The sequence below is a fragment of the Neoarius graeffei genome, chromosome 10 (genome assembly GCF_027579695.1).
Source record: "Neoarius graeffei isolate fNeoGra1 chromosome 10, fNeoGra1.pri, whole genome shotgun sequence".
Taxonomy (NCBI): domain Eukaryota; kingdom Metazoa; phylum Chordata; class Actinopteri; order Siluriformes; family Ariidae; genus Neoarius; species Neoarius graeffei.
Genome location: NC_083578.1, coordinates 59,843,105 through 59,858,172, shown reverse-complemented (window position 1 = coordinate 59,858,172; position 15,068 = coordinate 59,843,105). Strand labels below are relative to the sequence as shown.

Sequence of the window (15,068 nt, the reverse complement as noted above, 5' to 3'; positions counted from 1 at the left end):
ATATTCCGTTGTATTCATTTAAGGTCAATTAAAAAAAATGTTCAAGAAAAAAAGAGGCACTTTTAAACAAGAGTGGGCAAAACTAGTTCAGACAATTTAGGATGATACTACTAGAGCTGGACATTTAGGACAATAGTGAGGAATAATAAATACAGTAGTCTTCTGTTGAGACGTTTGCCAGTGGTTGTGCTGTATGGAACAACCATAGGCAAATATATTACATGTAAAAATATTCTTAAATGATTCAGACCCAGTAAATTATTCTGGCCTCTCAGAGCAAGAAGTGTGATCATTTACTCAGTCCAACCAGCCTTATTCATCTTCAGTCAACCAAAACTAGAGAACGCCAGCACATAAAGATGACATTTGACTCAAACCAAAACTGCAATCTAATCCTTCTGAAGAGAGTAAATCTAGGCCTGAATAATGTGATTATTGACCTGTACAAAAAAACAAAAACACTCAATGGGGTTTAGAATCAACAGTGGATACAGTAGTGAAGATTAATTGGACCAGGGCAACAGTCTACACATTTGTAAAGGTCAATCCAGCACTGCTGTCAAAGGTTCATGCTGTTCTTGTCTGGGATTTTTGTTACGTAGTTGAAGCACATATTTGACAAAAAATAAAGTGCAGGAAGTAAAATACAGTACAATAAGTGGCATGCAAAAGTGTAGAAAAAAAAAATCTTAAAAAGGCCATGGTCGGGGGGGGGGGGGGGGGGGGGGGGGGAATTGTGCAAAAAAAAAAAAATCTAATACCAGCAGAATGATTAAGAAAAGAAGTGCTTATCCAGGTTTGGTTCGCCACAAACAAAACCGGTAAATCTTATGAACATTACAACAGATTATGACTTGTCTTCTCTTGGGGATGAAACTTAAATAAAATTTCATCAGGAGGATGAGGGAGACAGATCATTGGGGGTTGTAGGGGAAGGGATCGTAGAGGCCAGATTATAGGTAGAGTTTGGGGAGGAGGTCACTGTGGACGGCAGGTTAGAAAAACTGGTTTTGGGGAGTGTTTGTGGTGAGGACGCAGCTGTGGTTGGGGAGTCCAAGCTGACCTCGTCACCTTCCTCCGAGTCCCAAACCTCACTCTGCAGGTAATCAGCAAAGAGGGCTTTTGCGCGCTGAAGAATACGACCAAGGTTGTGCTTGCGGACCAAGCGATCAAAATGCATGGCCAGCTCATTATAATCCAAACTATTTTTTATGATATGGTCACGATGCTCCAACAGGATGGAGAGGCACAAGAAAAGCATGAAAGGATTGCCCTTCCCAAACTCTTGAGGAGGAGGAAGGGAACAGGGTTTAATACCACTAGTAGTGTCAGGTTTGCCTGTAGTTGGAGTGTTTGCACCAGTTCCTGAAAGCTTGCATGGGGATGAAAGGTTGCTGGAGAATGGTTTGGGTAGTGATGGAGATTTAGCAAAGGATAAAACAGGGGAAGAGAGCAGGGAGCGATTGTTGCCCAAGGATGGAGAGGAAAGTGCAGACTTCCCTGTGGGGGTTGATGGCGAGTGCACTCCAGTTCCATTAGACATAGCAGCTGAAGACGTAAATCTCCCCAAAGCCTTATCAGGAGATATGGCACTACCCGCAATAAATGAATAGGAGACCGACTTTGATCCTGGAACATCAGGACACATTTCTTTACAGCTGGACTTTGAAGGAGATGTTGCAGAAAACTGAGAGCCATTTTTCCAGTTCAGTAAGCTTGGAGGAAGGGGAGAAACTGTTTGTCCACTGGATGAATTTTTCTCCTCAGTCTGAGGAGACAAAAGTTTGTCATTCCCACTTATCAAAGGCTGCCTCTCCCCAGGATCCTCCTCACTGTCTTCTGTGGACTGACGGACAGCGAGAGGTAACGAGCATATGGACTGAAACTTCACTGAAGATAACGTGGGATCTGATAATTCATTTTCATTAGCTTCAAAACTGTCCTCATTTCGTGCACTGTAGTATTTAAATTCTCCAAAACTGGACTGCTTCTCAAAAGGAGGTGCTGGTGCAGGGCTTTCAGTTTTCACCGCACAATCCACACCATAAACTCCTTTGTCCTCTTGACCAGAAGGCTTCTCTTCCTTTCTCTCTGCCTCCAAGCTGAGACTGCGTCCCCCGTCTGCCTCTTCTCGGGATGGCCTCAACATGTGTCGCCGCCGCTGCTCTGTCTGTTCCAGCTTTTCATTCTCAGAGTTTGGGCAGCTGCTGTCACGATTTGGGGACTCGTCTGCTTCAAGCGGTAGCCCAACAAGTTCAACCTCGGTCTCAGGTGGGTCTGGAGGCAGAGAACTCCAGGTCACCTCCAACATCCTCAGTGCATCGTCAAACGCAAACTCCCGCTTTAGTTCAAGAAGCAGCCAGCGGTAACAAAAAAAGAGGTCATCAGCACCTTTGGAGACCAGGTAGGTGTAAAATTCAGGATCTGAATATTGCAAGAGTAACTTAAGATGCTGGAACTTAATTGACATCAGTTGACCATCAGGCCAGAAGTTGCCTTCTAGGCGCTTCATGATACCACAGAAGCAAATAAAGGCGTGAGCTTCATTGTCCATGACAGCAAGGATTGGAGAGGCAATATCACTCATACCTTGACAATAAGAAACCTGCAAGTAGAACAATTAAAAATATGTCTTAATGCAACACTGCTATATGTTGTATTTCTACTGGAAACTACTTTGTACAACAGTATTTTCCAGCTTTTAAATATGGCCCCCACCCACCCACAGCAACAACCCCAAATAAGAAAAAGTTAGAACAGTATGTTGAAATTGAAATTACAACTGAAAACAATGATTTGTAAATATTATTTGGCCTGCATTTCACTCAAAACAACACAGCAGCACATTATTTGATGATGCTTTACCTCATGACTTTTACTGTTTTTTTTTTTTCAAAATAAAACACATTTCAATTTTATTCTTGCAACACATTTATTTATAAATAAATAAGAGTGTAAGCTAGTTAGGATGGTAAAGCATTTACCACTTTATAATGTTGCCATTCCTTCTCACAACACGTAAAAAGACATTTCAAGAACAAAGACATACAGAGATCACACAAACTCACTATTCATAAAATCACACATGTTGAAATTTATGGATCTGGTCAAATTCAGAACAGCACAAATAATGTACAAAGCGAGAAATAATCCATTGCCAAAAAATATACAAGGAATGTTTAGTGAGAGAGAGGGGGGATATAATCTAAGGGGAGACCTAAATTTTAAAAAACCAAAAGGTTCGAACAAATATGAAAAACATGTGCGTATCGAGCTGTGGGGTGACTTTATGGAACAGACTGGAGACAGAAATAAAACAAAGTGCAAATATAAATCTGTTTAAAAAAAAAAAAGGTACAAAAAATATTTTTAAACAAGTATATAGAAGAGGAAGTATGTTAACGGAGGATGATGAGGGATAAATAGAATAGGGTTGATTGTTATATTAGAACTAACTTAGTATATGGTATATTTATGGGGATAGTTTATATATTCATATTTACAGGGATAGGTATGTAGTAGATATTTATTTTTGTAATTATATATTTATATAGATATTTATGAAGTATATATATATATATATATATATATATATATATATATATATATATATATATATATATATATATATATGGCATGTAGTATATATTTTTGTAATTATATATTTATATAGATATTCATGAAGTGTATATATGGTATATATTTTTATAGGTGTATTAATGTAGTTTGGATTTCGGGGTAGTTAAAAAGGGGTGGGAAATAAAAAAAAAAAAAAAAAAAAAAAAGTATTGTACTTCTTCCCACTTCTTTTTCGAACAATGTGCGGTGTTTTGTAGTGTCTTAGCTCTATGTTATTTAATTTATTTTTTTTAATTTCTCATTTTCTTTCTTTTGTATGTACAAATAGTTACATACATTTTTTTTTTATACATGTTCGAAATAAAAAATTCATTCATTCAAGACACCAAGTGATGAACTGTTTCAGGTGTTATTTTGACCCATTCTTCCTCCAAACAGGTTTAAAGGTGTGCGACAGTACGGGGTCATCGTTGTCACATTTTTAGCATCAAAATTCCCCACACAGTTTCCTTTAGGGACAAGATAAGAACCTGCACCCTCTTCTTCTGCAGCCCTGCCTTTCTAACATGCAAAATGTGGTTTTGCATTGTCGTATTGCAATATGCATGGGCATTCCTGGAAAAGATGTCATTTTGAAGGCAGTATACATTGCCCCGAAATTTAAAAAAATTAAAAAAATAAATAAAAAACCTTTCTACATTAATGCTGCCATCACAGAAGTTATCATTGCTAGGGCACTGACAACCCCATACCATGACAGACCCTGGTTTTGGGACTTGTTGCTGGTAACAGTCTGGATGGGCCTTTTTGTCTTTGGTCTGGAGCACAAGGCGTCCATTTCCTCCAAAAAGACCTGAAATACTGATTAATCTGACCACAATACACATTTCCACTGTGTGATGGTCCGTCGCAGATGCCTCCAAGTCCAGAGAAGTTGACAGCACGTCTGGACACAGTTAAAATAAGGCTTCCTTTTCGCACAGTAAAGTTTTAACTGGCATTTGTGGATGTAACTCTGTATTATAGTGCTTCACAAAAAGGTGCCCAAGTAATCCCGAGCCCACGTGGTTGTGATTGGCTATAGGGATAGATCACAGGTGTTCAGCTTAGGCTTGCACCCTTGCCCTTTACACATCAAAACTCCTCCTGATTCCTTGAATCGTTTAATGATGTTAGGCACCATAGAGAGAGTGAAATATCCAAATCTCCCATCTTTCTTTGACGAACATTGTTTTTAAGCATTTCAATACTCTTCTCATGCATTTGTTAAACTGGAGATCAGCAGCCCAGGATAATGCTTTTGTACCAAATCATGATTACAATCACCTGTTTCAAAATCACATCATTATTTCATTGTTTTACCTCATCATTAGCCCTAAACTGCCCCAGTTTCAGTTTTTTTTGGAACGTGTTGCAGGCCTGAAATGCAGGAATGGATGTACATTAACAAATGAAATTAAGTTGACTGGACAAAACATTAAAGGAGATACGCAGAGCCATGGCCTCACTTTATAAATGCCTCGAGACATCAAGAATGGCATAGGAATAGTTTTAGGCGTTAACAAATCTAGTAGTAATTTTTACGATTAAAGTGATTCATATAGGTAGCGGTCTGAGTGAATGACCTTGACATCTGTGACGTCACAGCGGGAAAGCTATCGGTCTCATCGCCATTTCCGCTATACTAAAACACAGACCTGACTGCAACTTCGATCCTCCATTTTGAGCCAATTTATCGCCATGCCGCGTAGATGTGTTGCTGGCCGGTGCAGCAACATGACAGAAGGTGGATTTATGTTGTGTTCATGGCCCAAGAATCTTCAAACTGCAAAGATTTGGACGCGTTTTGCAAGAAATTCACAGATTGGGCGCCTATGAAGTGGTCTCTCCTCTGCTCTGCACATTTTACTGAGGACTCATATGAAACCTCTGATCTGTTGGAGCGTTGGTTATAAGCCCGTATTGAAAGAGGGTGCAGTACCAACAATTAAAGGAAAAGAAAACTACAAGAAAAAGTTCAGTTGCACCAGTTCTCCCAGAATGTGAGCCGAGTATTAATGGCGGAGTACGCGGTATGGAGAAAATTGAGAATGAGTGAACCATTAGTCAGATTTCTCTGCTGGATATGCTTGCCTCAGCAGCAATAGCTCACCCTTACGTGGCAGAAGCAAATTAACAAAGAACTGAAAGTCAGATTGTTTCAAAACAATCGGCCACAAGATCGGCCTTCAAGAGGCGAGAACACAGATGGGTAAGATGCGACTCTCATTTGGTTACATCACAACAAAAACACCACCACTCGTTGTTTACCTGCATTTAGATTAATACATGTAACTTGTATTGTGTATTTAAGTTACTGGTAGAAGATTATTTAATTTGCTTCAGAATGTGATTGTCTCAGTTCATCTGATTATTTAATTAGCCTTTTACGTTTTATCAGTGAAAATGCATGCATGTACATGTCTGTTACAGAAGTTATAACACCTATCCTGTTTTAATGAGAGTCACATGAGACTGTCAGTTCAATTCCATCCAATTCTCTAGACGGATTTGTTTTTTGGCTTTATTTCGTAAGGTGGGGGCCTCCGTGGCCGACGTGTTACTATCGGACGCATTTTCCGATGGTTCAAACTGATACAGTTCTACGTATATAGCAGTAGCATACACACTCCAATTTAAGGACTATCACAGTCAGATGTATTACTATCTGAAGAATCTCCAATAAATTCGAACGAAGAGGCCATTGCAACCACTCTCGCCTGCCGAGTCTGGCTTTAGTCTACAGCACTGGTTCCCACTGTGATGTCACCCACCCAGGGCTGGCTGGCTCAGCAGGGCAGCTCAAATGCCAACTTTGCGGTCGATTTTAACTCTCAAAAATATATTTTTATTCCCAATTATGCAGCATACAAGAGTCAAAGATGGAGATACTATCCACTCAGAAATTTATTTAAAAATAAAGGTTCTGCGTATGTCCTTTAAAGGGCTGATGACACGAACATGACTCTATGCAATTTCTTAAATAAACTATACAACATGGCAAACGTTAGATTTCTGTTATAATTACGTGAAAAGAAGCTGTTGTTACGCGAATATCCAACTTTTAATTGCACAGCGCAAGAAAACTGGGTCCGTGGCTCGCGGCCATGTTGTGACGTCAGCGGAAGAACACGCTGCGGTTCACTGGCTGTTCTACTCTTGTTCTACTCAATGGAAATGGCGCATGAAAACGCCGGTGAACTCTCTAGTGCTAGCTCTTCCTCTTCTGGGAGTCCAGAATTGTGTTGATCTCTTCCGAATAGAATCTATGATAGCCTACCCTCTTTACCCTTTGCCTCTCGTTGCTAGGCGGCAGTTACATGAAAGCCGCAAGCTTTCACAAGCAAATACATGACTGATATCACGCCGACTTTATGGTTACATTTATGATTATCATGTAGAATCTATAGCTCTACGTACCTTTATCTTATGTCGTTTCACAACACATGTTCTGACAGGAGGACTGTCTTTGGATCCGGCATAGCTACTAGTAGATCCCCTCCAGAATACTGGCAGTGTTGCCAGATTGGGAGGTTTCCCGCCCAGTTGGGCGTTTCAAGTGCATTTTGGTGGGTTTTGAACATATTTAGGGCTGGAAAACGTCAGCAGTATCTGGCAACAGATACTGCTGACGTTTTCCAGCCCAAAATATGTTCAAAACCCACCAAAATGCACTTGAAACCGCCCAACTGGGCGGGAAACCTCCCAATCTGGCAACACTGTGTAGGCACTGCTGATGGTAGTAACACACGTTTGTGCTGAACTGAACACCCAAGAGATTCTTTTAAGCTGGGAAGGGTTTCAAAACAATCCAAATCGAAGTGTTCAGAGCACAGGACGGATGTTGGTGAGGGCTCCCACTTGTCACGAGTGCGCCTGACTTGCTTCACCCACTTCGCATGCAGCTCGGGATCTCTGGGAAACTTGAACAAACTTACCCCATCCTTGTGGGTTTTGGAGCAAAAGCCGGCAACACACCGCGAAGGCATAATAACTAATATACATATATATAAAAAATAATAAATAATAATGTATAATAATAATACTAATAATGACAAACTGAACACCTGTCGCATCAACAACAAACTGGTAAGTTAGGAGGAAGGTTCTTTCACTGACGTCATATAGCTCCTCCTCCTCTTTCGTCTCCTGGGTGCTGCAGCCCCGTCAAATTTGCCCAAATAGCCGCGTTTATCATAACTTGTAAAATAGGCGCCTTCGTGAATTAATATATGGATCATTGGGAATTACTTATGTTATAAAACATCGCCAAAGATGTCAAAAACGTGTCATCAGCACTTTAAATATCTTGGGTTCATACTGTCTGCAATGAAATACAAGTCAAAGTAAATTTGGAAATCATTGCCTTTTTCTTTTTTAATTTGCATTTTCTATACTGTCCCTACTTTTTCTGCTTTATGGTTATAAATGGATAAGGAACTAAATACAGATGCAGTAACTCCAGAATATTTGCCATTTTCAAACGGAGAACTGTACATGTTGATTTTTGATATGATTATCAGGAATATTCCCATTGAATTTATTTAGGGTAATAGTAACCATGTATGCTTTCACCGTCCAGTTTAACTGTAATAATTTTCAGTGGCTGAACCTTTCCAAACGTCTAATGAGATTTCATTTTGTACATCCTCCTTCAAAAAGGGTCAGCTTAGAGTCTAAGGATTCTCTAGATTAAGACACTAATATATTTTAGTACAAATACACAGGTGATATGAAAGCGCATGCGAAAAAGTCAGAATTTCACGACCAATCACCTCGAGCAACTCTGCAAAATGGCGATCAATTGCTTCGTCACCGTAAGTGAGGAAGAATTATAAATTATGAAAGAAAATGATGTTCCTAAAAGCACTTAAGATGCTATGAAGTTTGGTCTTAAACTATTCAAAGGTAAGGTGGAATTGTGATTTATTTTCTCCATTTCAAAACAAAAAAGTATTTTATACGAATCGGCATAGATAAGCGACAAGTCTACGCCGCGCCGTTATTACATTTGTATGCAACTTTTGAAGTTTTAAATAAATTTTTAAGATTTTTTTAAATAAATCACCTGTGTATTTATACTAAAACAATTATCCACCTCAGGCTCAGTGAATATTAGAGAATAATAACGGAGACAAAGTCAAGGCCATTATTCCCTGATATTCACTTCGCCTTTGGTGAATAATTGTTAAAAGATCATTAAATTATTATACCTTTGGCAAGAAAACTCTATATAGATATATACAGTGGGGTCCAAGGGTCTGAGACCACTAGTGAAAAAGCTTCTGGTTGCCATTTTTTTGTTTCATTTTTAATAAATGGTATCAGCAATAACCTGAGTGAACAGTGGAATCTTTGAAATATTTACACGAATTTCAGAATTTAGTATTTGGTATGTACCCTTTTTACTTTAATGACAGCGTGCACTCGAGCAGACACAGACTCCATAATTCTGCATTAAAGCTGATGATCCATGATTGATCAAATCCATCAGCATCTCATCTGAACATGTGGAAGGGATAAGATGATGGAAAACCTGACCTTTTGTACAAACGCATTAACATGGTCAATACCACAAATTTCTGAAGTTCAAATAAAGGCTAGGAAATTGTGCAACATTTTGAATATTGAATAGTCAAAGATGTTGAACATTTCCTTTATTGTTTTAGAATTTAAATAACTCTAAAACTTTGTTTATTGCCAGTTTCAAATTAAAATTAAAAAATAATAATAGCCCAGATTTTCAATGTGGTTTCAGACTTTTGAAACCAACTGTGCGCGTGGAGCTTTTTTATTTGTGAAACTTCTCTCTTTTTAAGAAAGGCAGAAAAAGAAAATTTCATCAAATAGGAAAGGTTCATGCCCACCTGCGGATGTGTGATGGCAAAAGTGGTGAGGAGGTCAGTCAGTGCAGTTAAGTGAGGACTGTCCTCCGAGCCGGCATAGTACGGATGGGCTCGGTCTGTTCGAAGCACATCCTTTAAAACGTTTCCTCGAATGAACTCCAGATCCTCTGGGCTCACCCTGGATGCCCACGTACTTTTCAGCTGGTCATATTCTCTCGTTTTTCTCTTCATGTAGTCCATCCTCTCCTGCCCTGTCAGGCCATCTGGGTACACGTTTAAAAGGTAGCGCCACACTACCTATCATGGGAGTAAAAAGGATAAGAGAAAATGTCAGTGTGTATGATTTTTTTTGTTTTAAAAAAACAAACACAAACACAGGATTATTCAGGAAAGAAAATACACCCCTCTATAATATGTTCCTGAGCTCTATTACACTTGTCGCTCTGACAATTCACAGCACTGTGTACATACACATCATGCCTCAACTTCAGGCATGAAAGAAGTCCAATTACACAGTGACTGAGTCAACAGCCAGTCAGGAGAGTGAGGGAGTAAGGGTGTGAAAATTTGTGAACCCTAAGGAAGGTGCATCAAAGAAAGACTGCACAGCAGCCATCTGTTGGGTCATTCCAAACCGAAACGATGAAAAGCTTTCAGTTTAAAATGATCTGTATGTATATAATTTGCAAAAGTGAGCACAGCAAACGAGTGAAATATTTTTCAACATGAGAAGATAAACTTCATATCTTCAAGCCAATGTGTGATTTTCTTTTTAATTATAGAGACACATTCACAAACAAACAATAGGTACCCAAATTTATCAAAACAATTCATTCATCTCATCCTCATGAGTGAGGATACTGGAAAATATGTTACTCAATGTCCCAGATGCAGTTTGTAGGAAAAATACGAGTGGTGCATTTCCCAGTAAAACAGTCGTGTCTATATAATAAATAAATATAGAAAATCTTTTTGAAATATGCATAAACTATAGAAATCCGCACTTGTCTTGTTTGTGTTGAATAAGCCTGATCTTGAGCAGTAACTGCACTAGAAATAATCTTAACTTCACCTTGCGCAGGGATGGCTCAACCCCGCCATGATAAATGCGGAGCCGCAGCTCCTCTGGCCGTGTCAGCTGACCCTGGCTGTTCAAGTAACTGTGAAATTCTGTATCACTCAGTGGAGGCTTGAATGGCTTGACCTCCTCCCCATATGACCAGCTTAATGCCTGCTGCACCCTAGACAATGTTCGACCCATCTGAATGAGAGAAACAGATAAATAGTCAGAGGGAAAAAAAATAAAAACAAAAAACAAAACCCTGCAGCCGTAGGTTAAGTCACACAAAGTGCAATAAATCATTCATCCATTCATTCAGTGCGTTCATGTAATCTAGCAGTTAATTTATATTAAATTGGCTCCATGCTGTTTCCCAAAACAACTATAGCAATAATATGCCTGGCAAATCAGCATAGCATGCTTCTTTGGGAAACCGCCTTTGGTTAAAATGCGATTGCATTAGGAGATGAGGAACCTGACTGAACGCAGCAGAGACTGGCTGGTAAAACAGTTGGCTGACTGGGTGAAGAACATCATCAGTAACCTGGGACAGCAGGGACTGGGTGAAGGGAAGAGTCGAGGACGTCAGTGACCTCTTCTCTCCCTGTAGCTGATCTGAGCCGATGACATCCTTCGGGCTTATGATGTCCCAGTCCTCAAGTACTGGACCTGAGAGGACAATTAAACCACAGGAATGACTGCTGAGGCCAAGTGAGAGTCATGTTCTTGAGTTACCTCCACTCCCTGTCTACTCAAGGTTAATTTAATCTCCATTCCAACAGCTCACCTGGACAGACTCTTTTGTATCTGTAGGGACTTCTCTTCTTCAAATAGTCACTTGAGTTGAGTTTCATACTTCTCACAAATAACCCATGGGAGTCTGGTTCCCTTTACTGACCATTTAAAAAAAAAATAATTACTCACTGTCTTCTGAAGGTTTGATGTCCATCTTAAGCTGGAGGTAAGGCTTAGCTGCACTGACAAACGCTGCATCTAAATCCCAATCAGACAGGAGGGAGAGGTACACCTCTGCACCCATGCGATCACGGGACAGGTAACTAATGCCAAAATTACGCCTTCTGTGGAGGAAAAAAAATATAAATCACTTAAGACTTTAGATAGGCAACCTTTACTTCAAAAGAAATACTTGACCCATTGTACTTTACAATCTAAAGCGGTCAGGTAGGATGAGTACACATGGAAAACTAATGCCGCTTTTCCACTACAAACGCGGCTGAGCCGTGCCGTGCCGAGTCGAGCTGAGTCGAGCTGAGCGGGGCTGTTGGAGTTGCATTTCGACTACAACCGCGCTGAACCGTGCTGGCTGGAAGTGGGTGGACACATTGGGTGGAGTTAGCGAAAGTGGGTGGATGTCATGTGATGTCGTTAAGCAGCGCAAACAGTGACATCAGTGACAGTGGCGGAACAAGTCAGAGCCGGGCCGGGGGCGGGGCAAATGACCGGGCCCTTTATTAAAGCTTATCATAACATCATTTTAGGCTACAAAATGTCCGCAACTGCGGTGTTTACCAATTTCAACACTACCGGGTGCAACTATGTTATTTAGTACATCAAGTCCTTCAAACGAACATGTAACTCAGAAACAAAAAACATTAGGATACTGTACATGGCTCATAATAAAACATCAATAGCCTATACTGCGCACATTATTTGAAGGGCATACGAATGAGCGCTCAGAGGTTGCAACGGTGACAGGAAGAGTCAGAAATAAAAGGAGGGCGGTGCAAACCTCACTGAATGCACTGTGTTTACCAATTTCAACACTACGGGGTGCAACTATGTTATTTTGTACATTAAGTCCTTCAAACGAACATGTAACTCAGAAACAAAAAAACATTAGGCGACATACTGTACATGGCTCATAATAAAACATCAATAGCCTACTGCGCGCATTATTTGAAGGGCATACGACGAGCCTTGCGCTCCGCGAATTCGTCCATGATGCTCTGTATGTCACTGATTCAGTGATCTTTTCAGCGGTAGTCTCACGACCCGAATAGTAAACAATAAACATGGAGGACATGGAGTCGTTAGTGTTGCTGGTCTTGGTGCTGTGGCTTGTTGTCACCGACAACGCGGACAGATACTGGCAAGAGCGTATAGATGAGGCAAGGCGCATAAGGCTTCAGAAATTCTCGTAATTCGTAATTATTCTTCTTCCGGGTTTGCGGTGTTTACAGATCCCAGCGCGCTCGCGGGGCGTGTGAGGACATGTGAGGACACTCCTCCTCACCAATCAGTGCACAGGGGAGTGTCTGCTCACGCCTCCAGCCTCACTCGGCACGGCTTGGCTCGCTTCAGCCCCACTCCAAAACGGTGCGAGTTTTAGGGGCTAAGCAGGGCTGAAGCGAGCTGAGTCGTGCTGGCTTTTGGTAGTCGAAACGCGAGCCGTGTCGGGCTGAAGTGAGCTGAAGCGAGCTGAAGTGAGCTGAAAAAGGGTAGTGGAAAAGGGCCATAAGGCTACGTTCACACTGCAGGCTGAAGTGACTCAAATCCGATCTTTTCGCCCATATGTGACCTGTATCCGATCTTTTATTGACAATATGAACGACACAGATCCGATTTTTTCAAATCCGACCCAGGCCGTTTGGATATGTGGTCCTAATTCCGATTCCTATCCGCTCTTTTCATATGCGACTTCAGTCTGAACCGCCAGGTCGCATTCATCCGACTTACACGTCATCAACAAGCCACAAACGTCACTATTCTGCGCTGAAGTAGGCGGCGGGTCTCTCAAAAAAAGTTACAACAACATGGCGCATATGACATCAATGCGAGGGACGCTTCGGGCTGTGAAGGTTCTGAATCTTCTCAATGGAAGGACGCAGAGGTTAGGGAGCTGATTTCCATTTGGGGGGATGCAGCTATTCAAGCTAGATTGGATGGGTCATACCGCAACCGGGTGGTTTTACTTCCGTAAACACTGGCCATGCTCACTGCGTGTGACGTCGTCGTATCCTGCAATGCGCATGCGGAACACTTTTAGGTCGCTTTTCGTTCATACTGAGGATCACATACAAGTCGCATATATTTGTTAATGTGAACGACCTCACAAAAAAAATCGGATTTCACAAAAAAATCGGAATTGAGCCTTAAGCCTTGCAGTGTGAACATAGCGTAAAACTCATCCACGTTTGGAGCAGAATATTCAATATGCAAATGTATATTTAGATTTGATGCTGAATTCTTCCCCAATTCTGTAAATACTGTCAAAGTTTACTTTGCTGTTGAGCTCACTATAAGCTTCAGGGAAATGATTAACTTAACCCAGTTAAGTCTGTGTGTCAGCTTATTTTGCGAGGAGAGAAAATCACCACAACACATTAAGGTCTGAATATTACTCTAACAGTTACAGAATTAGAAGTGATTCAACGTTCTGGAGACTCTTCATTGGTACATATTGATTTGACACACATAATCAGTACCTCATCCGTCATGGACACACTCACCCATTGAGCTCAAAGGCTCGTATCAGGATGTGTTGCAACACCTCCAGCGATGTGATCTGTGGATCAACAGCAAAAGAGCGGAATTCCACTGGCTGCAATCCCTCACACTTCTACAAAGGAAAGAACAAAAAAAAAAAAAAAAAGAGGACTGGATAAAATGTCATAGGTCCATTGAGTCCAAATCACACATTACAATAACAAATTCTTCAACACAAGCACACATTTCAGTTGTGATCCAGTGACAGATTCATTCTAATTTCATTCATTCATATTACTTAATTCCTCCAAATCACACCAAGTCTTTTCTGACCCATTGGTGGCCATGTATGATATTTGTGGTTACTGCCTCAGAGGTGAAGCGAGGCAGTAGCCACCGTCATCGTGTTGTAAGAATGAGTGTAACAGCTCACTGCACATACACATAAGCATTACAAATCACCAGAACGGCGAATCGTGATCTCGCGATAATGAACAGTTGATCTCGCGTTATCAAAGGTACACAAGAACGATTGGCGAAGCCACTATGTCATCGTGGTGTAAGAATGGGTGTAACAATAGCGAAACTTCGTAACCAATCAGCACTCATCCTGATCAAGTTCGATTACCCGTTCTACTTCTTGATAAACTTCGTAACCAGTCAGAACCAGAAACGAAATAAGAGAAACCTTGTTACAACTTTGTAGTATCGGAAGATAATCGGCAGATAAAAAGATAAACGAAATCCACTTCGTGGTTCGCCAAGGCTACTGATTCGATATCAAGTAAGTGGTGTTTATTTTAAGAAATTTTACCTTCTGATTATCACAGCTTTTGTTTGGTCCTTCTGAAAGGTCAAATTAAAGGTTTTGCAAGTTGTTTTGCAGACATATTGAGAAGCCGATATCAAACTTCTGCTATTCGCTTTAATTTTTTTTATTTTTAGAGTCTTGACACTTCACTTGTGAAACAAAACGTGCTCATTAGTACTAAATAATGCTTCCAAGATGATTCATGAACAAGTGCTTTCTTACTATTTGGAAAACAGGTCTAGTTCACAGCACTGTATTTTGAACAAAATTGGTAACCAAAATACTC

General features: G+C 40.6%; 1 protein-coding gene across 1 annotated transcript in view; it reads right to left on the bottom strand.

Moving 5' to 3' along the window:
• Nucleotides 1–731: 731 nt before the first annotated feature.
• tbc1d25 (TBC1 domain family, member 25) overlaps nucleotides 732–15,068 on the bottom strand; it is a 32,480-nt gene continuing 18,143 nt past the window's right edge. The window contains exons 2-7 of the mRNA XM_060931986.1: nucleotides 13,995–14,104; nucleotides 11,449–11,603; nucleotides 11,069–11,193; nucleotides 10,537–10,725; nucleotides 9,486–9,761; nucleotides 732–2,605 (exon numbers count right to left, since the gene is read on the bottom strand). Of these exons, the coding sequence (XP_060787969.1) occupies nucleotides 893–2,605; nucleotides 9,486–9,761; nucleotides 10,537–10,725; nucleotides 11,069–11,193; nucleotides 11,449–11,603; nucleotides 13,995–14,104 (2,568 nt within the window). The 3' untranslated portion in view covers nucleotides 732–892. The remainder of the gene's footprint in view (nucleotides 2,606–9,485; nucleotides 9,762–10,536; nucleotides 10,726–11,068; nucleotides 11,194–11,448; nucleotides 11,604–13,994; nucleotides 14,105–15,068) is intronic.